This window comes from Macaca fascicularis, chromosome 12, assembly GCF_037993035.2.
Source record: "Macaca fascicularis isolate 582-1 chromosome 12, T2T-MFA8v1.1".
NCBI lineage: Eukaryota > Metazoa > Chordata > Mammalia > Primates > Cercopithecidae > Macaca > Macaca fascicularis.
This window is the reverse complement of record NC_088386.1, coordinates 62,066,778-62,089,200: the sequence shown is the minus strand read 5'-3', so window position 1 is coordinate 62,089,200 and position 22,423 is coordinate 62,066,778. Positions and strand designations below refer to the sequence as shown.

Genomic DNA, 22,423 nt, shown 5'->3' with positions numbered 1-22,423 from the left:
AAATGTCCAACTTATATTATGAGTCTGTTTTCTCAAAGAGATGTTTGACATATTTTCTCTGCTGATTTCTAATGTTAAGTCGACTTTGTTTTCTAAGATTTGTATTGACTATGCCTGACTTTGGAACATATTTGAAAAGTAGAACTGGGACAATGTGTTTACGTATATATCTTAGGAAAATCGAAACCAGTTTAGAAATGTATCAATGAATTATCAATAGTCTAGAGGGAATTTTGTCTACGTTTTTGGAGAGAGGTCCAAGTGACTCTTATCATCTATGACCTGTTCTTTCATTTCTGAGAATCCCTGAGAAACAAGTTGTTTATTTTTCTCCTCTGTGATTCGCAAACAGCTCTTCACAGTTTTTTTCACTGATCAGGTACAGATTCTTATAGTTCTGGAACTTAGGACAGGGTTGAAGATTGCAGCAAGGTTTTCTAGAGCAATTCCAAGGAACTCAAACACATGAGTATTAATAGTTAGAATCATAAGTTGAATGTTGTACACATAAGAACAATGACAAGAAACTGATTCTGGGCAGTACTGTGTTTGTGCAGGCATGTAAGGATGATAAAAAACTGAAAGGAACAAATAAGATGTATTTCTACACGTTCTCATGAGTGGGAGCTAAACAATGGGTACATATAGACACAGAGTGGAATAAAACACATTGGAGCCTACAAAAGGTGGGAACATGGGAAGGAGTAAGGGTTGAAAATTGCCTCAGGTGAGGGGTACACTGAAATCCCAGACTTCAACACAATCCATATAAGACATCTGCACTTGCAGCCCCTAAATGTATTATTTAAAAAAAAAAAAAAGACAATAGGTATTTGCCAGCGATACTGCCCATAGCACTTGAAAAGATAACCTGCATTTGCAAAAGAATATATGAAGTATTAAGAATATAAAAGGCCAGGCATGGTGGCTCACGCCTGTAATCCCAGCAGTTTGGGAGGCTGAGGAGGGCAGATCACTTGAGGTGAGGAGTTCAAGACCAGCCTGGTCAACATGGTGAAACCCCGCCTCTACTAAAAATACAAAAATTAGCCAGGCATGGTGGGACACGCCTGTAATCCCAGCTACTTGAGAGGCTGAGGCAGGAGAATTCCTTGAACCTGGGTGGCGGAGATTGCAGTGAGCTGAGATCATACTACTGCAGTCCAGCCTGGGCAACAGAGCCAGACTCTGTCTCAAAAAAAAAAATAAATAAATAAAATAAAATAAAATAAAATAAAAAATCATAAAATTCAAATGATTCAGAAAGACATGATTCTACAATATGGTTCACATTATATTCATTTTTCTAGGCTTGCATTGTGACAGCGATCCAAAATCAGTCTCTATTTTATATTATCCTATAATAAAGCTATGGGAAGTATCCACTCATACTCTTGACACTGATGTGTTTGAGGTAAGAATAACCAACCCTTATTTAAACGGGCTAAAGGGAAAGTGGATCTCCCAGGGCCTATCTGGTTCAAGTGCAGTGTGAAAGAGGAGGTGTCTTTCTTGACAAGACAGAACATTTGGGTCTAGATCTTCTGCCTTCTGAATGCATTCTAAGAAGCACAGCTCCCTTTTTTGAATTTTATTTTATTTTATTTTACTTTATGTTAAATTAATAAATAATTGTATATTTATGGGGTACACTGTGATGCTTTGATTTGTATATACATTGTAAAACATTGAATCAAGCTAATTAACATATCCATTGTCTCACCAGCTTCTCCTTTTTTCTGTAGTGAGAATGTTAAAAAATCTATTCTTTAAGCAATTTTCAAATATGCAATACGTTATTTTTAGCTGTAGTCACCATGCAATGCAATAGATCACTAAAATGTATTCATCCATTCTAACTGAGACTTTGTACCCTTTGATCAACATTTTGTATTTCCTTCTCCCTCCCCTTCCCAACCAAGCCTCTGGAGACCACCTTTCTAGTCTCTGTTATATGAGATTGACTTTTTTAGCTCCACATATAAGTGAGATCATGTGGCATTTATCATCCTCTGCCTGGATTATTTAATTTAACATAATGTACACTAGTATCACCTTGTCTTGAATGACATAATTTCCTTCTTTGTAAAGGCTGTATGGTACTTACTTTTGTGTATATACCACATTTCTTTACCTAGTTATCTATCAATAAACATATAGGTTGCTTCCATATCTTGGCTACTGTGAATAACGCTGAATTAAAATGGGACTGCAACTATCCTTTTGACATAGCAATTTAAATTCCTTTGGATATATACCCAGGAGTGAGACTGCTAGATCATGTGGTAATTCTATTTTTAGTTTTTTGAGTTTGCCCTTTTCCAAAATGGCTGTACTAATTTACATTCCCACCAACACTGGACAGGGTTCTCTTTTCTCTACATCCTCACCCACACTTGTTATCATTCATCTTTTTGATAATGTCAGAATGAGATATCACCTCACACGTTAGAATGGCTATTATCAAAAACAGCTTAGGTTTGAGGCTGAGTGCTTTATTTCTCTGCATCCCTTGGTATTCCCCATAGACAGGACTGAACTTTCTTATTTTTACCATTTCTTTTCAGGCAGACCCATGCTGTATGTCAAGATTCTGAAGCCAAAGGAAATTCTCACACCTATATGTTATAGAAGATTTAAAGCATCCAAGCACCAGGGTTTAAGAATGAAACAGACCAACAAACAATTCTCATGTTCTTTATATTACATGTGATCTATGGTCTATTCCTATAGTGAATCTCCACATTTGCACACAAAGCATAGAGTAGATTAGGTCATGCATGATGCTCAATACTTTAGCAAATATACTGGTACCTACTCTACTACATCCTCTCTTCTAAGCCCTATTGTAGAACAGGGAATAAACAAGTATCAGCTGTCATGCAGAATGCATTCTAGTGGAACAAGACAGAAAATAAACAAATAAGCAACAGATATTTAGCATGCCAGATAAGCGCTAAGAAGAAATATAAAGCAGTTGCTAACTATGATAGGATTCAAACGGTGAAAGTGGGAATTGATAGCAGAGATGATGTGGAGAAAATGATAATCCATTAGGGATGAAATCAGAAGTTAGGCTGTTGGACGCTTCATCCAAATAGTTATTGGTATTCAAATGGATAAGAAAGTTTTTAAGAAGGAAAGCAAGGGTGTGAATGGAGGGAAAGACTATCAACCACAAAATAAATTGTTAACAAATAAGAGTGTCCATAAAGGCAGAATGTGATGGCTACCATGTAGCCAGGTAGAAAAAGATGGTGCAACTGGAGAACATAGCTCCAAAGAAAGAGTTTTGGGTTTGTTTGAGTGTGTTTTGGGAGAGCTGTTTGCTTGTCTTTTTTTATACAGGGTTTCATCAACTCTGGATGTAGAGAAGTTTTTTGAGAATTGAAACATCGGGTCCATCCACACTTCTGACACTGACATCTCTAATAACAGCTCCCATTTAAACAGACTGAAAGGAAGCCAATGCCCACAGGGGCATATCTGGTTCAAGTGTAGAGTGATAGAGCCAGCTTCTCTCCTGACATGGGAGAGTATGCAGGGTCTAGAGCTTCCACCTGCTGAATACATTCCTAGAAAGCACAGTTTAGAAATATGCTTATAAAGTTCTTAAGGCAGAAATGTTGAAAACAGACTCTCCACTGCATAGTTCCTCCTGCTGAGAAACTCAATAGGGGAGGAAGGATCCTCAGCTCATTATTAGGGGCACAGTAATTGCCAAAACTTTTCAGATCCCACCTGGTAATATTATATAACCATTATATAACTGTAGTGCCAAATATTTGTTCCAAAACAAATATTTGTTCCAAAACAAGAAAATGGCTGGCCAACTCAGAATATAAAACCAACACCATTGGTTTCCCATCTATTTGCCTCTCATTTATATGATTGGTTTGTACAATATCTTGGGATCAACTGCCTGTTCATTACACATTATAAAAAGCAGTACTTCTTTTTATTTTAAATATCATATTTGAACTTTGAAATATTTGATATTATTAAGTTCTTTAAATTTATATTGTGTTTGAATGTACGGAAAGGTGTGTAGAATTTTACTGGGTGAAAAGGGATATATGTGTCAGACTGCTCTAAGGGAAAGTTTTATGCTCTAGAAAATTCATTTGCATCATCACCAGAGTGTGGAGAAGAGAAGCCTGCAATCAGTCAGTTGTCCATTAAAAAGAAATCAAGTGAATGTTTGATGCTACAAAATAATTATTGTTAATTTTTAGATGTGACCAGGGTATTGAGTTAAAATCTTAAGAAGTTCTTATCATTCAGAGACATATGCTGATATATTTTTGAAGTAAGTGATGTGATGTGTGCACAAAATAGGGTGACAAAATGAAGGTTCTGTGGTGTGGCCTTTGGGAAGAAGGTCCAACCCCTCTTGCCTTCACTCCCAAACTAAACTGTATTGCCGCAGTTCTCTAAAGTAAACATAATTTTTCCTCTGTCCCTCGTGTTTCAAATCACTAGAGTGGGAAAGCGATCCAGAGTACAAAGCAGCTCCAGCCGACTCTTGACTCTTTCCTAAAAACAGCTACACACAGACTCACACGACAACAACAAGATTACAAACTCTTAGCTACAGCAATGCCCAGATTTGAATGCTGCAGGCTGACAATTGCCCCTCTAAGTTCTGCTGGACCACCTAGGCAAGGGGAGAGAGAATACAACTGGAGGTTAAAGAACCAGAGTACCAGAGTTTGCTGTCTTCCTCTCCTCTCCCTCATTTTCACTCTCCCTTCCCCCCCAACTTAGCTGCACCGCGCTCTTCCTTTTCCTCTCCCCCTTGGCTGTTCCCTAGCCCCTTCATTCCCTCAGGCTCTGAAGACCCTCTCCCCTCTTCCCCTCCTCATCAACCCCCACTCCTCTTCCTCCCTCCCTTCCCGGCAGCGGCTGGAGGAGACGCCACAGCGGCTGCTGTTACTGCCGCTGCAGCAGGTCTCTGTCAATATCACCCGGCCACGCGCGATCTGGATGCTGAAGTCGCGCACTGGCCTGGAGATGAGGGCGGGGGAGAGAGTGGAGTGGCCGAGAGAGGGGAGGGAGGAGTGGAAAGGAGACGAAAACAGCTTCCAAGCAGCGGGCGCGGCTCAACTGGACATCTGGGCAGGAGAGGTCTCCGGGTGAGCGGCTGGAGAGCCGCCCCAGGGAGTCGGTGTCTAACTGGAAATTTAGTGGGCCCATTTACTGCAGAGCCGCAGCTGGAGAGGGCAGACGCCAGCCTAACAGCAGCTTCTCCACAACTAGAGCTCAGAAAACCCGAGAGATCCGTGGAGAAAGAGAAGCCCAGGAGGAGGAAAGGGCTCCAAGGAGCCCTGCTCCTGAAGATTCCCTCAGGCACTGGTGGAGACCTGTAGCTTCGTAGCAAGTAAGTGCGTTTTTCTTGATGCTGTGTCCTTAATGGTGATAGCCGCTATCTGCTGCCAGCCTTTCCCAGCCACTCCCACCTGCCCCATCCCATACACACCCTTAGGGTTCCCAGCAGGAGGATAGAGATTTTAAATTTTGAACGTGCATTGAGAGAGTTACTTCAAGAGTACACTTCAAGAGCAGCCGTAGTCTGTGGGCGTTTGCATGGCATGTGCAGTCAGTTTTCTAATTCCATCAGGTAAGCTTTTGAAACCAACATTCTCTGTTAGTGTAAAATTCTAGACACCCTATATGACGATGACTTACATTACATGATACAATGGTAGTATAAAATGGAGGAAAGGTTATGCAGATTGGTGTACACTTCTAGGAATCCTATCTCTTATTCTAAATAACAGAGATTTCAAGACTGATTTTCCCAAAAGAATAGTCAGTATAAAAGTAGAGGCATTGATGTGATTGGAAGCAGCGTGGTCGATTTAGTCAGTTGGGCATTTTGGTATTGACTAGATCAACAGAGATATGGTGGTGGTGGTTGTTTTTGCATTGTTTTGCTCTATAAAATGTGTATCTTCTGGAGGTTTTCTTTTACAAGTGATAGTGTGACTGATTGTATTAGCTTCAAAACTTATGACTTTGGTCAAAACAAGACAAATGATGAGCGCATGTGGAATGACACACCGATGGGCCCCTTTCATTAATGAAAATGATGGGTTCCGGTTTGGATATTGGACTGAAAAATATCTTGAAATGGGAAAGAGTTTGGGTGGGTGATGCTTCTTGTGGATACTTTCCCCCACTGCTGTTCATTCAGGAAAGCAGTTTATGACAAAGTAGAAGGAAACTGGGCCCTGTAATAAACAGAATCCTGGGAACCATACCTGCTATGACTAGCCTTAATTAAAGATTCTATAATCCAACTGCTGTTTTTACAAGACAGACCTGTAAGGAGTGATTTGCTGAGGCTACCTGGCAATCAGTAATTGAGCGGGAAGTCCAATGAAGAAGTCTTTGGGATTTAGAACTGTAAAACTTGATTTCAATTTGGGTACACATTAACCCAATTATTTAACTTGAATAAGCTTTATTTTCTTTATTTATAAATGACACTCAAAAAGTCTTGATAAAAACTAATTGACAGAGATGATATAAAGGGTTTATGAAAGTAATATGTATAACTGTTGATTGCATAAGGGATTATTCTGTGTATTTATCTGCTTCACTATGTTGGTTTTCCTTCTAAGTCTGATTCAATATAAGCATACAGAGGACTTTGACATGCAGCTCTAGAATGCACTAGAGGAAGTGAAATTCTAATCCATTTCTTGCCACCTGTACAGTTTAAAGCATATTCTAATCTGAAAGCCTTTATCCTCAAAAAAGTGAAAAGTGTGTGCTTTGGATAGCTTTGCATATTTAAATACCTTGTAATATTCTCCAAATATGCTTTACCCTCTCTCTTTCTGTTTTTTGTTTTAAATTTGATTTTAGATGTGTAGTTCTGTTTTCTGGGGATGAAGCCATCACGTATATTGGATATTGCTGAATGTATTTGGTACACTACTTAACATAGGAGAAATCAAAGTTTAGGCATAAATACTCTACTCTTGACTGCAGATATTAATTAAAGTCTTGCACCTGGGGGATAGGTACTGAGTCCCTTCTTTCCCATGGATATGTTTAAAGTAATAGAAGAAAGACCTCAATTTGAACATGGGCTCAGGAAAAGGGGTCAACAGATCCCAGATGGCACACAACCCTTAGACCTGCTGCTGCATATCAGTCTCCACTGGAGAACTGGAGGCAGAGCCAAGCACTTCAAAACTGGACATTCTGTCTCCATAGCCTTGTGTGGTAGATGGTTTGGTAGGGGATATATACTCTCACTGATTTTCCCAAAGTAGGATAAATACCTGTCTAAAGCATACTAGAAATAAAAATAACAGTATTTTCCCCAATCCCTTACTCAGGGATTGGGAAATCGACACTCCAGCCGTAGATCTCATTGGGTTGAGATATGCATCACAACTGGGGTATTCAGAGATTGACTCACCATCTATCTACCACCTTAGGCTCCCTCCTGAAAGCTTATGGTAGAGGCATTGGAGTAAAAGGGACATTCTTGATTTCTGGGAGTCTGATCCCATTATTTCCACTAAGCATTTTCAGTATTTGTCAGTGTGAGAAGAGCATCTATAACCTCTGCCCACCCCTACCCCCACCCCAGATATCAGCAATGCACAGTCACCCATTGTCACATGAGAAAATCTTGTAAAAACAGATATCACTTTTCTTTTCCCGCGTTGGTTCCTTCTCTTCTATTAGTGAGGACTAACCAGACAAGTGAGGTCTCATTGCAGCAACATGGAAAGAGGGAGCCTTTGAGGTTAAAGATAAGATTTCATCTGAGGGCTTCAGAGGTTATTTTTCAGTTGGTGAGTATTTCCTGACCCAGCTGAGATTATCATTTACATACATTTGTTCAATTATTGTTTATTACAAATGAGGCTCCATCTTCTTATATTCCATCCTGGAATCCCTAGCAAACAGGTATCCCTGTTGTCTCTGCAGTATTTGTAATTGGCTTGACTCAGCCTGGTGCTGGATAAGGATAACCAGCTCAATGGACGGCTCTGATGGTGGTGTGAGTCAGGTGCCACACTGACTGCCTAGACATCAAAGAGCTTGATAGAAATGCAGAATCTGGGGCCCCACTCATGGAAATTCTGCCTAGAAAGGTCTGATAGTATGATAGGGCATTTGGTTTTAAACTACAACAGGAGGTGATACTGATTTGGGGGCCCTAGACCCTGGGTGAATATATTGTGTTGAGTAGAATAGTCTGTCTTTTCTATTTTAAATGCTAAGGTGAGGCTTCCAGTCCACCAGCTGCTCACCCTCTGAGTTCTCCCAGAGGCGACATGGTCTAAGCACTTGATTACAGGTTCTTGCCCATATCTACTCTCTTTCTCTGGCCCTGGGGCTCTATGTTGGACATTTTTGCCCAACTCAGAGTGAGATAAAAACTAAATTATGCTCACCCTAATATATTTCAAGGCACCTCTCTAGTTTCTCTCCAATTCGAGAAGGGGATGGACATCTGTATTTTTGGTTTCACATTAAGCTTTTGGGAGTGTTGCGGGGAGGGTGGGTTGGAATCCTGGAAAAACATACAGACATTTTTGGAGTTGTTGGAAGCAGAGGTAAATAGCCAGTTCTAAGAAGCCTCCAGGGTTTCAGTAAATGTGCCAGTTCTAGATTTTTTTATTTCAGAAAATGCCTGGATCAAAAACTTTTAAGAATTATAATCCAAACAAATGGCAGTGCAAATGACAGAGTCTCCTTTTTTAAAAGTCTGAATAATGTTCCCTTGTGTATATAAACTACATTTTCTTTATCTATTCATATGTTGATAGATACTCAGGTTTCTTCCATATCTTGGCTATTGTAAATAATACTGCAGCAAACATGGGAGAGCAGATATCTCTTCGACAAACTAATTTCAGTTCTTTTGAATACACATCATTTGTGACAACATGAATGAACCTGGAAGACATTATGCCAAGTGAAATATTCCAGGCATTGAAAGACAAGTACCGCATGATCTCATAGATATGTGAAATCTAAGAAAGACAAATTCTTAGAGGTAGAGAGTAGAATGGTGCTTTCCAGAGACTGGGGGTGAGGGGGTGAATGGGGAAAGGAAAGATGTTGGTCAAAGTGTGCAAAATTTCAGTTAGAGAGGAGGCATAAGTATAAGTGCTCTATTGAACAGCATGGTGGTGATAGTTAAATAATAATGTGTTGTATATTTCAAAATCCTAAAAGAATAGATTTTAAATGTTTCCACTACAAAGATAAGTTTGTGAGATAGTGGGTATATTAATTAGCTTGATATAATCATTTCACAATGTGTGTGTATACGTACATATATATATACACTACATATATATATAAAATAGCATCACCTTGTATCCCCTAAGTATATATAATTACTATTTATCAATTAGAGATAAAATAATTTTTAAATGGCAGTGCATATTTATGCTTTTGAGAAAGTTGCTTACTTACCACTTTCTTTTGCAAGATAACATATTCTAGGAATTTGTTGGCTGAAATTGTCAGAGTGAGAAAGTTGAGTCTAGAATTAAGTGGACATACTGAAGAATAGAACCTGAAGCCAAATTGGACTGACTTGGAAGCAGAACATAGCTGCAGTCAGAATCCAAGGAGAAAGTAGCAAAAGTCAATTAAGTCAGCCTTAATAAACTGTTTGCCACAGACAAGTAAAAAAGTAGGCATCAGATAATCAACTCCAAATGGGAGGTAACCAACCCAAGTGAAAAAAATAATCCAAAAGCAAAATCCAAGTGGGTTGAAGTCAAGAGGTATTTAAAGAACGTTTATTCACACAGATGGCTGCAAAATTTCAAGTGGATTGATGTCATTTTAGTCAAGCTGTCCTTTATTCCTCAAACTTCAGTGTGCAAATTTTCCATTTCTGGGCTTTGATAATACATATACATGGTGAGTTATGTTCAAGTAGTATAGAAATATTACCTGGAAAGCAACAGAATCCTCTGACACCTTTTTGGACTCTTTCTGTAGATGTAACCACTTTACTCATGTCCAGAGGGGAAAACATTATGCACATGCTAACATATACAACTTTGTGTATATAATCATTATACAACATTTTATTCAAAGGTGAATGGTGCAAGTTGTTCTCAACTTTACATTTTCACTTAGTAATTGATTTGGTGAAACTTTCCATATGAGCACAGGCATATCCATCTCATTCCTTTTTGTAACTAACTAGTATTCCATGATAGCAATGTACTAGAATTTTTGTTATTAGATCCTTAGGGTAGATATTTTATTTCTACTCTTTGGAGTTAAAAGTATTATGTTATTATAAACATCCTTGCAAATATGACTTCTCAAACTTCAGCAAGGATTTCTACATGGCAGCTTAATTGCTGAGCCAAAGAGTACACGAAACTTTATTTAAGAAACTGTTGGTCGGGCGCAGTGGCTCACACTTGTAATCTCAGCACTTGGGGAGGCCTAGGTGGGCAGATCACCTGAGGTCAGGAGTTTGAAACCAGCCTGGCCAACATGGTGAAACCCCATCTCTACTAAAAATACAAAAATTAGCTAGGTGTAGTAGCACGAGCCTGTAATCCCAGCTACTCAGGAGGCTGAGACAGGAGAATCCCTTGAATCAGGGAGGCATAGGTTGCAGTGAGCCGAGGTTGTGCCACTGCTCTCCAGCCTGGGCGACAGAATGAGACTCCGTCTCAAAAAAAAAAAAAAAAAAAAAAAAAAAAAAAAAGGAAACTGTTGACAAGTAGCCTTTTAAAAAACTGCGCCAAGTAATATTCTCACCTGCACTGTGTGAGGGTAGCCTTTGCCTCCGTATCCCAGCCTGTAAATGGTCATATTCATTGAGATGAATCTCAATTATGTCTCTACAGAGTTAGACTATTAAAATTACTGATTGAGTAATTTTATGTATATCCTTTAGAATTTTGTTAGCTTCAGTCATCTTTCCTCATAGGTTTCTGCTTCCTAGAAGTCAATGATAAAATTTTCATAGCCTTCCATAAAAATTTTAAAAAGAAATGCATTTAATATCATTTGGTATGTAAACCCTGAGGGGAAAAGCATTCTAGTCAGAAAGCTCTATGGGAAAAGGCCCTGCATTAGAGAATTTAGCTGTAATCATTATGGAATGTGAGAAAGATGAAATATAAGCCATAATGTATCTATTAAGTGCAGTCAAGTTGCCCAAACCAACAAAAATGTCAATATAAGTTGGTCACTAAATTGCTAAATTGGTCAGCAGGTATGAGTCTTAAATTCTCAACAATACAGATTATATACAATGGTTGCATTAACTCTGTATCTTTACTTATGCAAATGGTACCTTCTAATCCCGAGTTAACTTAGCCTTATTGTCATCACTGCTTTGGTTTTATACCTATCTAAATGTCATTGGTGCAATAGGCATGATACATTTTCCATATCTGATATACAGCATAATTGTTTCAAAGTAGCTTGAAAACAACTAAGTGAGAAGTCATTTTATCCTTATCTCCTGCTGCACACAGAATGAAATTGGTGTTTGCAATATTATCCTCAGTCTATTGATCCACTGTCCTTACTTTTTTGTTTCATTTTTCTTAATTGATATTATCTTGCTCTATGGTCTACATTCTTAAATGTGAACCTCAATCCTTTTGGAATGCATTAAGAATATATATATTTGATATAGAATAGAACATTCCACAATTCTATCTGGCAAAGCTAATCTAACATTTGTTTTATCTCCCCTAGGATCAACTCCATTTTCTCAAAAAGCAGAGAGATTGATTCTTTAGGTGCTGCATTTTCAATTCCCTAAGATGGGAATAAATGGAAGTGAGGAGGCTGTGCCTGACCTGGGCAGTCATCTCCTACAGATGGAGAATCTGTCTCCACAGCTTGAGTGCATTCCTGGCAGGCTGTGCTCTAGAAATAAAACTGATGGATAGGGGAAACAATTGGGAATTGTGAGTAAGGAAGAAGAAAAACACTGACTTCTGGCATTCCTTTTCTTCCCCGTCCTTCATTGTCTAAGAAGATGCAGCTGCAGTTGCTGTTACGAAATGCTGTTGATGCAGCCTCTTGCATGGGAACGGGGCTCTCTAGAGAGAGCATTCGCTCACTGATTGAGTGGCCATGTAATTTATCATCCAACTCAGGATGTTTTGGAAAAGGAAAGGATGTAATTAATAGTTAATCCTCAACAACAGGCATAAACCCAAACTGCCCCCAAGTAACCTAGAACTTCAGGCCACATTACTTAAACATGAGATTGGATGGGTTGGAAAGGAGAGGACAGAGTGGAAGGGAAAAGACAGTTGTTATCCTGGAGGTGGGTGGGAGCCACGGGCAAAGGTGAATGTCCCAGTTGTGTTTTTTGATTTCAAACTTTAGAGCTGTTTTGCAACAGGTCCTCCACCATGTGAATGCCAACATTGCAAGGTCATTAGAGCTGAGGGAAAACCAGTGCCCAAAGATACGAAAAGAGTGTGGATCTTCTGGAGAAGGGCTGTTGCTGAACAGGTATATTTGTCTCAGCAACTCCTGTATATGCTTTATCTCTCATGCTCAGGCTATCAGATGAGAAAAAACAAACAAGAAAATGTAATGATGTGTCTGCTTGCTTTATAAAGGTGGTTGGGTGAAGCTTAGCTATCAACCAAGGCATCTTTCTGCCTAGCAGTCTGCATCAGATTCATCTCAATGGGCTGCAGCACAAGCTATTCTGAAATAGTCTGTCTGGATTGGGCCACTGGCTCCTAGATTTTCAATATTATCCGCAGGAGATTTCTGATATGCAGTTCAGTGCTTGCATGATTGAAATCACTTGTACTGAGATTGTCTTTATCTATAGCTCTCAGGACCAGCGTGTTAACCAGAAGTCACCATCCTCTCATCTTCTCTGTCCTCTTAGAAGCTCCAGGACTTGTGAACTGCAGATTTGACACGGTCACATCTAGTCAACCTTCCAGGGTCTGGTACATTGTTGAAGGTTTTGTGTCTATCTGAATCTAACACTGAGCCAGACTTGGTGCTAGAGGTTTATGAGTGACCTTATATGACACTGTTTAGAACTCTTCTGTCTATTCACTGATTTAGGGTACCATTTGTGGATCTATGAGCTTAGTTCCACTGCTGAGGAGAAGCTGGCAACAGTGAAGGGTCAAGGAAATCTACAGATTAAGGCTAACCACAGATTAAGAGGATACTCAAGGAGGTCAGCTAGTTCTGAGAGGTCCTCAAGAGTCCCAGGGATGTCCTAGTTCTGGAATTTTTTAAACAGAAGTTGAGAAATCAGGTCTTGCATCTCAGGGGACCATTTTGTATCAAAGACCTCAGGATGAAGGGCAAGTTATAGTCTGGTTGCATCATACAGCCTCCTTTGTATTCCTCTGAGAAGCAGCACAGCCTACTTTTCTTCGCTTGTTGAATCCTAATGTGGCCACTAGCCAGGAATTTTTGGTCAAGGATTTAACAGACTGGATCCACTAGAAATAGAATTCCAGGACAGTCCTGGCTCCCTTACAACTTGCTCTTTTTGATGAGATAACAAAGGATAATTTAGAGTTATAGAGGCTTATTTTGCAAAGCAGTGGAAGTTTTGAGAACATCTGGAGAAATTGGGAACACTGAGTTCTGTAGAATGTGGGGGTCAACCACTTTCCCAGGGCTACTGGTAGGGAATCAAAGATCTTTACTGTTTTGAAGCTTCAAGCAGCAACATTTTAGGCAGAACCAGCTTTACTTTTTATTCCTAGAAACCTCCCTTTCTATTGCCTTTATCACTGTCATACTCACATTTCTCAGTGAGGCAGGAGACCCTCAAAAAGATCTTATTCCCAGTGATTTGTGTCCTTTTCTAGTGTTTCAACTGCCACTAAGCCTTCCTTATGCTCATTGATCTTAGCATATTTGCAGTCAAATGTGACAGTGTGATTTGCTTTGGTTATCCGGCACTGTTTGTGGACTTCTAATCCTATTGTGTCTGTTGACTCTCATTCTGAAGCTTAATGTCCTAAACTGTTCCTTCCCTCAAGAGGAGAGCTATTAATTGTCCCATATTATTGGGAGATTTAACACATAATCTGTAGAACCAGACCCACCAATGTTTGAGATGATTTTAATTCCAGTCTCTGTTCCTCTTGAAACTAATCATTTTGAGAGATTAACAAGGTAAGACTTGGTTCTTATTTGTTTACAAGTCTGTATCCATTGTCCATAAATTTAGTGACTATACTTTATTATTTCTAGTGTATTGCTGCCTGGTAACATACTTGGCACTCAATAAGTACATGTTCCACAAATGATTGCTCAACAAATGAATGTCAAACTTAACAACTGTAGATAAGCTTATTGCCAAATATAACCCGCAAGAATAATCTCTTAAAGAAAAATTATAGCTTTTTAATATATCTGAAATAAAAATGTTAAAATATATAATTATAAAAATTAATGAATATGATTTTATTATGGAGAGACTTACTTCTTCACAACTTCTTTCTGCAAGATAGCATATTCTAATAATATGTTTCAAGGGTCCTGCGACAGATTAGGACAAGAGATATAAGAATGGATAGAGTTACTTACACAGTCTAGAAACCAAAAGCCAGCCTAAATCCTAGAACTGGGATCCAAAATAGATGAATCCTAGGTCAGGCAGAGAGATTGAGGAGCCTTAGGCAAAACTGCTGAACTGTGGGCAGAACACAATTGTAAGGAATCTAAAGATTAGAGCCATACATCGAAGTTATTAAGTTGTAAAAGAGTTGAACAATCTCTGTGGCAAGAAAAGGAGTTGGAGTAAAGAAAGTCATAGCCACACTAGAGTAAAGAAATGCAAATACAAAAAGTATCTGCCTGGGCACGGTGGCTCACGCTGGTAATCCTAGTACTTTAGGAGGCCGAGATGGGTGGATCACCTGAGGTCAGGAGTTCAAAATCAGCCTGGCCAATATGGTGAAACCCTGTCTCTACTAAAAATGCAAAAATTAGCCAGGCATGGTGGTGGACACCTGTAATCCCAGCTACTCAGGAGACTGACGCAGGAGAATTGATTGAGCCCAGGGGGCGGAGGTTGCAGTGAGCAGAGATGGCACTATTGCACTCCAGCCTAGGCAAAAAGAGCAAGACTCTCTCAAAAAAAAAAAAAAAAAAAAGAATCCAAGACTATAAATGAGTTATGCAACAAATAGGGTCAAGCCTGAGCCAGTATTGAAGACTAGAGCTTGAATACTCACAGCAGTACATGACTGTTTTTTATTGGATGTTACATCCGTCCATCTGACTGCCTCTCAATCTTCCCACAGATAAACAGTTCTGCTCTTGGGACTTTAAGTCATTGAGTAATAATTATGACATGTTTCAGATTACACTTAGAATGAAAAGTGATATCATCAATTTCTTCTAAACCTGAGTGGAGTCTGGGAATCTAGAGAGAAGCATGCTATGCCTTATTTATCCAGCAGTCATCATCCATCAATCTCTACCCTTCAAGTTACAGCTCAGGACAAGAAAATACTGGGGCATCAGGTTGGCGGGGGTGAGGCATGCAGAAGGAAGAGAGTTTCTTAACAGCAAAACGTTTGACAGCGTGGTTGATTTTTTGTTGTTGTTTTTGGGCATCATGGATGTCACTTGCAGTCTACTATTATGGTCTTTATGGGTTGCAGGTTACAGACATTTGTTAGAAGATGAAGCAAATATGAACAAGCAACTCAAAATTAGCAAGATTAAAATCTTAAAATGATGAGAAAGGACATACAAATATATAAAGCAAGAAAGAATGTAAAAAGCAGAGCCCTTTGAGTTTAAAAATAAGAATGTTAAAATGTGACAGATTATCATTGTAATTTATTACTATTATTATTATCATTTTGAGTTATCAGTAAAAGAAAATTAAGTTCTGCATATCCTCTATTAAGGTAATATTTCCACTAAAAAGATGGATAAAAATAAAAATACAGTGCTTTAAAGGATTAGAACTAGTAATAGCTAATGTTTCTTGAGTGCATAGTACCTGGCAGGCATTGTGCTAAGTGCTTTATATGTCTTAACTCATTCAATATTAATATTAATCTATGAGGTAGGTACCGTTATTATTTCCATTTTATAGAGGAGGAAGCTAAGGCATGGAGAGGTTAAACACCTTGCCTAAGGTTACAGTTAGAAAATGATAAAGCCCAGATTTGAATCTAGACAATTTTGCTCCATAATTAAATCTTTTCCCCAAATATTTATGATAAAATATTTCAAACACCTAGAAAAGTTGGCAGAACAGCAAAGAATAACTATATTCTCAATAACTAGTGTCTTCAATTATTATTTTGTATTTACTTGATCATATATCTTTCCCTGTGTCCATCCCTCAAACCATGCATCAATTCTTATTTTTTGATACTTTTCAAAATACATTGCAAACCACAGTAAATCTTATACGTAAACACTGTGTGATTCATATAAGTAACTAGAATTCAGTATTTGTTTTTTTGAAGGTAAAGTAAAAGCACAAATCTGAAGTGTACTATTTTATCGTTTTGACGAATGTGTGCACCGGTGTGCTGCAAGTCGCTAACAGGATATTGAACATTATCATTACCACAGAGATCATCACACCTTCGCAGTCAATTCCTACCCTACTCCCAAGATTAGCTTGCTCTCTTCTAGCACTTCATATAAATTGGATCATATAGTTTGTAGTCTTTGATATAAGACTTCTTTCACTCAGCACAATGTTTTTGTCACTCATTGTCATGTGTATTAGTAGTTCATTGATTATTTTGCTAATTTTATTCTATTGGATAAATAGACTTCCATTTTTATTTTTATAAATCTATTCTCGTCTTGATGGACTATTTCTGGTTTTGGGTACTTATGCTTTAAAAAAATATATTCCCATATATTTATTATTTTTCATTCTCTTCATTCCTTCTTAAACATAGAAATTTCCATCTGAAATATGTGAAAATATATTTATTTTGTCTTCATTCTTGGAGTATTTTTTCTGTATGTAGAATTCTAGTTTTAAATTTCTTTTTCCTTTGACACCTTAAAGATATTGTTATACTGTCTTCTGGTTTCCTTTTTATTTTCTGCTAAGAAGGCAGTGATCATGCTTAATCAATATTTCCTAATTTATAATGTGTCATTTTTTCCAAATTTTTTCAAGATTTGACTGTGATATACCTTACTACTATATGAGCCATGTGACTTAAAACATGTATTAGTGATGATATATAAAATCTTTAGCCTTCTAGATTAGATTTTTAAATCATAAATTATAATAGGTAGGTGCTTTTCAATATGCTACCCTTGTAATCACTCCATAAAGAATTTCACACATTTTGCAGATGCACATAATCTTTTTATTTCTCTGTTTCAGCTATTTATATATTTATATAACCATACATCCATATACTATATATACATTAATATACACACTCATATGTACATAAATATACCTATTTATATTTGCATGTAAAACATGTACACGTACATACAGTTTAATTACATATATTAACCTCCAGATTTATATTTCCAATATCTGAATTGTTCTTTTAGTTGTTTCACATGTACCTCAAACTCACCAAAAAATAAAAGACATTATCTTTCCCTAATTTCTAAGCCGATGCTTTCCCCATAGTCCATATTCTTTATATGAATGACTGTCAGTCATACAAGCCAGATTATATAGCCTTCACTATGAGAACCCATTATCTATGTGGAAACTTAGAAACAAGCTATTAGTCTTTTAAAAAAATTTATTAAGATATCAAGAGACACATTATTTCCCAGTTAACACTTGTTTCTATTTTTAAGTCATTCTATATGTATTTAACTTTAAAATTCACTATAGTTACAGAATAACAAAAAATAATAGTAGTTCCTTTTAAGGATGAACTATAATCTTTTTTAGTGGCTGCACCTGAGATACCTGTTGACTGTTTCTCATGTATAAAAATTACACTACTGTGAACATATTTGAGTGCATAAATTGGTTTGACATTTGTACCCAAGGGTCAAGTCTCTGTTGCTTGAATCGCTAGGATAAAGTGTAAACACTTTTATTTATAAACAGTACCAGATTTCCTCTTAGAATAATTATACTATTTTATATGATCAAAAAAAGTTTGAGTGTTTTTTTCATACCCTAATCAGCACTTTACTTCATTAAACTAAGATTTCCATTTTAAATTATTAAAAATAAATTTATATATGATTGATCTTATAAGTTTTGTTATTTTAAATTTAAATTTTATTTTACATTTACATAGTCGAGCCATCTGGAATTTATTTTAATGCAAGTAGTACATGGAGCCAGGGATAATGAAAACTGCCCACTTCCGAACCTTCCTGTAGGTGTTCCACAAACAATGCAGTACAACAAGAAAAACAAATACAATATAATATGTACACAAAACTATGCAACTAAATATAACAAACCTACACAAATCCCACACTATCCGCATAACTAAAAGACAGCGAATACTCAATCTTTAAAATGCCTGTAAAAGAAAAGTAAACCCAAATTCATTTGAACTATATCTTATGCTCCAAAGCCTTTATGAAAATCGGGACATAGAAGAGAGAAAAAGTGATTGGTGGGAACTAACACTGATTCAGTGACTGATAGAATGTCCACCTTAAGTGTGAATATACCAATGAAAAAGATTTTTTACAAGCTTCCCTCTATCAGTTATTGAATATCTTCGATTTCTCCACTTTCTTCTGAAATAAACTAGTCAATTGTTATGTAGATTCCATATTATACTAATACTTCAAATTATGCTTAATCACAGTAACAAAATTGGCATGGGGAAATGAAATTATGTGATAAACTAAAACTACTACCTGTGCTCAGACAGGTACTAAGATGTAGCCAAGACCACAGCCAATGTCAAATGACAAAACCAGTCCAGTGGACATAAATAATACTTCATCCTAAAACCACCAAAAATGTCACACTGGAGACAGCTGTAGGCTCCATTGATATTACTGCTTCCCAAATTGCTACTGAAGCTTCTGTTTCTCTTGCAAAAATGGATTACCCCACTCCCCTCTTATTTTGTGTTTTTAGATCTAAATTCAAAATTTTGAGTTGGTTCATTGATTGGATTGGCCAGTCATGTGTTCACCTCTTATATCCATAAGAAGCTGGTCAAGTTATTATCTGATGCTTTCTTTCACTTCTATTGCAGTAGGTCTCCAACTGCAATTCCTACAATAATGAGTTCCCTAAATCCAGACAGTGGATTACCATGCTAGGCAGTACTATGTCCCCTTTAAATTAATGTCCTCTATTCTTGCTCACCTTCGGTTTTACAAAACAGAAAATGTTTTACTTTGACAACATTTACCTAAAGAAAATTTCTAGACATTCCCAACTTACATCAACCTGTCAGCTACTCAGTTGTGCATGTTGGTGGCTAAACTATCCCAGTGAGCTCGCTGGTTTTTGGACGTTTCTAAAGTAGCCATACAGAAGTATGAATTGTTTACACTTGCCCCCCAAAAGTATATATCATATGTATTTTTGCAGGGTAGTTTAAGTGTACCAACATTTAGATTTAAATACCTAGATTAGCATTTATTTCTACCACCTTTATAAAGAGCTATACAATGATGGAAAAGTCATTATACTGATCAAACACTGTTTCCCCATCCTTAAAATGGTAATCATAAGGAAGATATGTGAGAAAATAAGATAATTTAATTAGAAACATCTAGTTCAGTGCTTTAAAAATGGTACTTGGTAAGCATGGCCATAATCATAATTTCCATAAAGATTAAAATAAATTTTCACTCATACTTAAATTTGAAATTCATTTCAAGGAGAATTTTTTTTTCTATAAGAATTCACCCCATTTCCATGTACTTCTGCTGCTCCTGCAAATGTCAACTGATATTCAACAGAAACGGATTCCACTTCAGTCAACAATATAAAATATTGGTACAATGAATTTGTTAGTGTCCAAATCTGGACTTGATACAATTGACTTTTATACAATTATTGCCAAAAGCTTACTTTAGCTATTCAATTTTTCAGAAAGAAGTCTAATGGATGGATTAACTATTAATCTTTCTATATTTTTTCAGACTTTAGTGCTGTATTAAGATGGCTCACCAGAAAGCACAGTGCCTGGACCATATTACATAAATTCCCCACAGAAATGATTTTACTGAATTATGATTTAATGATTAATAATTTAACAGTCTGCACTCAACCATCTAGAAGTCGGATGCATGCCAGTTCCATTTGATAAGTGCTTGCATTTTTTTTTTTGCAGTATCACAGAAGGCAATGCCTGCTGTCTATTCATTCATTCATTCATCTAGTCAACAACCCAGGGTAGTTTCATTCAGCATCACAATTATCACTAAAACAGTCTTCTAGGATAAGTGACTGAGTTGAATGACAGAATCAGTACTGATGAAACCACTACTGTGGTCCAGGATTTCTTTGTGGTTTGATTGAATCTTTAAAACCTTGTGAGATATATGAGGAATTCCAAATTTTACATATGAGGAAAGGTCAGGTGATGTTACTAAGGTCTTATAGCTGGGGGGTGGCAAAATGAAGAGTCCAAGATTATTTTTTATGGAGTAGTAAAAGAAAAAAAAAAGGGATATTATACTAGGATTATGCAATAGGAAGACAGGCTGGCAAATTGGGTCTTGCGGTTTCGATAGAAGGTGTTTAAACCATTTTCATTAATGACAGCATCCATGCAAGAAGTTTGTAACCTCTTTTTGTGTCTTCTTTTAAGGCCAATGTTCTTAACTTACGTTAGTTTAGTAATATTTGTTAGCAATCAGAACGGATCCCTAAAAATATCAAAAATGTATTGATTTTGTTAATTCAGTGTTGCATAGTTTTAGTTAGCTAATATTTCAGTCAGACTTTTATATCATGTGCAACTGTGCAACAAATTCAATCCAATGATCTTAACCTTAGAATGTTCCAAAATTATAAGATGTGGAAATTAACAACCAATATTCAGATCTATTTAAATCATCCCACTGCCTGTCAAGAAGTATGTGTTTCCATGTTGGTAGTAGGGGAAGGTCTGATGTCCAAATCAACCCATTTCATTTTTGACAGCTATTAGAAAAATCTTTATTTTCTCGAGCCAAATCTCTTCTGGCTTCACCTCATTGATTCTAGTTCATATTTTTTGAACAACATGAAAGTCTAATTTCTCTTCGACGTTAGAACCATTCGGATACTTGGAAATAGTAAGATTGTACTTGAGTTTTTTCCACCTCAACTATACATTCTCCATTCTTTTAGCTTGTCTATAAATTGTTCTATTTTACTTAATCAACCTTCTGGTTCCATTTGAAGACCCTTCAGTTTATGTACATGCCTTTTAGTTGTAGTGTTCTTGGATTACAGCACAGTAGAGAAGGACTGCCTCCTGCATCTTCCATCAACACAGATAGAGGTTATATTAGTGTTCTTGGCAGACACAAATTAGTATTGATTTGTATTGCAGTTACTATTAAGTAAAATCCCTTGACAATTTTCTCTGTTACAAAAGCATAGCTCTACTGTACTTGTGCTGATGGGTATTTTAGTCCAAATTTTGAAGTTTTACAAGTATTTCTATTGCATTTTTTCTAGTAAATTTGACTCACCATTCTAATATAGCAAATTTTATCACAGTTAAAAATTTATATTTATTTTCCATGTATTATGTGCCAGACACTGTACTAGGTATTTTTACTTATATTATTTTGATTTATCCTTATTTAACCTGAGGAGGAATCCCAATTTTATGACTGAGAAAATATGTTCAGGGATATTAAATAATTTTTTTTTTTATTAAATAATTTGACTGAGGTTTCTTAGAACATTAGTAACAGAGTTCAGGATTTGACTGTAGGTCTGAGTTCAAAGATCATGATTTTATTTGTTTCTACTAGGTTGTTTCTCTATCACAACCTAAATTGTTGATATGTTGAATAAGTCATATAGAATATAGATAACTTGGGTATGTTGTATCCATTGGCCACCAGCCTTTAGACAAAAACCCTGAGTCCTTATAGGCCTATCTTATTTTAATGCTGTCTAGCATGTATTTTTTCATCTTGTGAGACATTTTACAGTTTGACTTACTAAAATTCAAATACATATATTTTACTTCATTTTCCTTATTAAATAATCAAGTCTTATGGTGAGAAAATAGAGCATGAATAGAGTTGGTCATGTAAATAAAAGTACCTGAGCAGCCAGTAACTGTCACAAAGCCCATGAATTTTTTCTTTGAAGAGGTTCAACAATCTTTAGTTCTTCACCCAGAAAATTTAGATATTCTCTTTTCACATAGAAGGAGGAGATTAGAAATACCAAGAAAATGTCAAGTCACAGTTAATTGCTAAGGCAGGAAACAAAACTCTAAAAGTATAACAGGATCATTCAGCAGTTGCCTTTGGGAGCATCACTATATTTTATCAT

At 36.9% G+C, this 22,423-nt stretch overlaps 1 protein-coding gene across 3 annotated transcripts in view; it reads left to right on the top strand.

Annotated features, from left to right (window-relative positions):
* Window positions 1-5,044: 5,044 nt before the first annotated feature.
* Window positions 5,045-22,423, top strand: part of SCN7A (sodium voltage-gated channel alpha subunit 7) — a 102,510-nt gene continuing 85,131 nt past the window's right edge. For 2 of the 3 annotated variants that reach the window (XR_012421180.1, XM_015432321.4), the window contains exon 1: window positions 5,472-5,620. Coding sequence is in view for 1 of the 3 variants with exons in the window: in XM_015432321.4 (XP_015287807.3) it covers window positions 5,587-5,620 (34 nt within the window). In the remaining 2 variants the exon portion in view is untranslated. Of the gene's footprint in view, window positions 5,381-5,471; window positions 5,621-22,423 lie in introns of those variants that run through there. The other variant, XM_005573369.5, reaches the window with a different exon arrangement.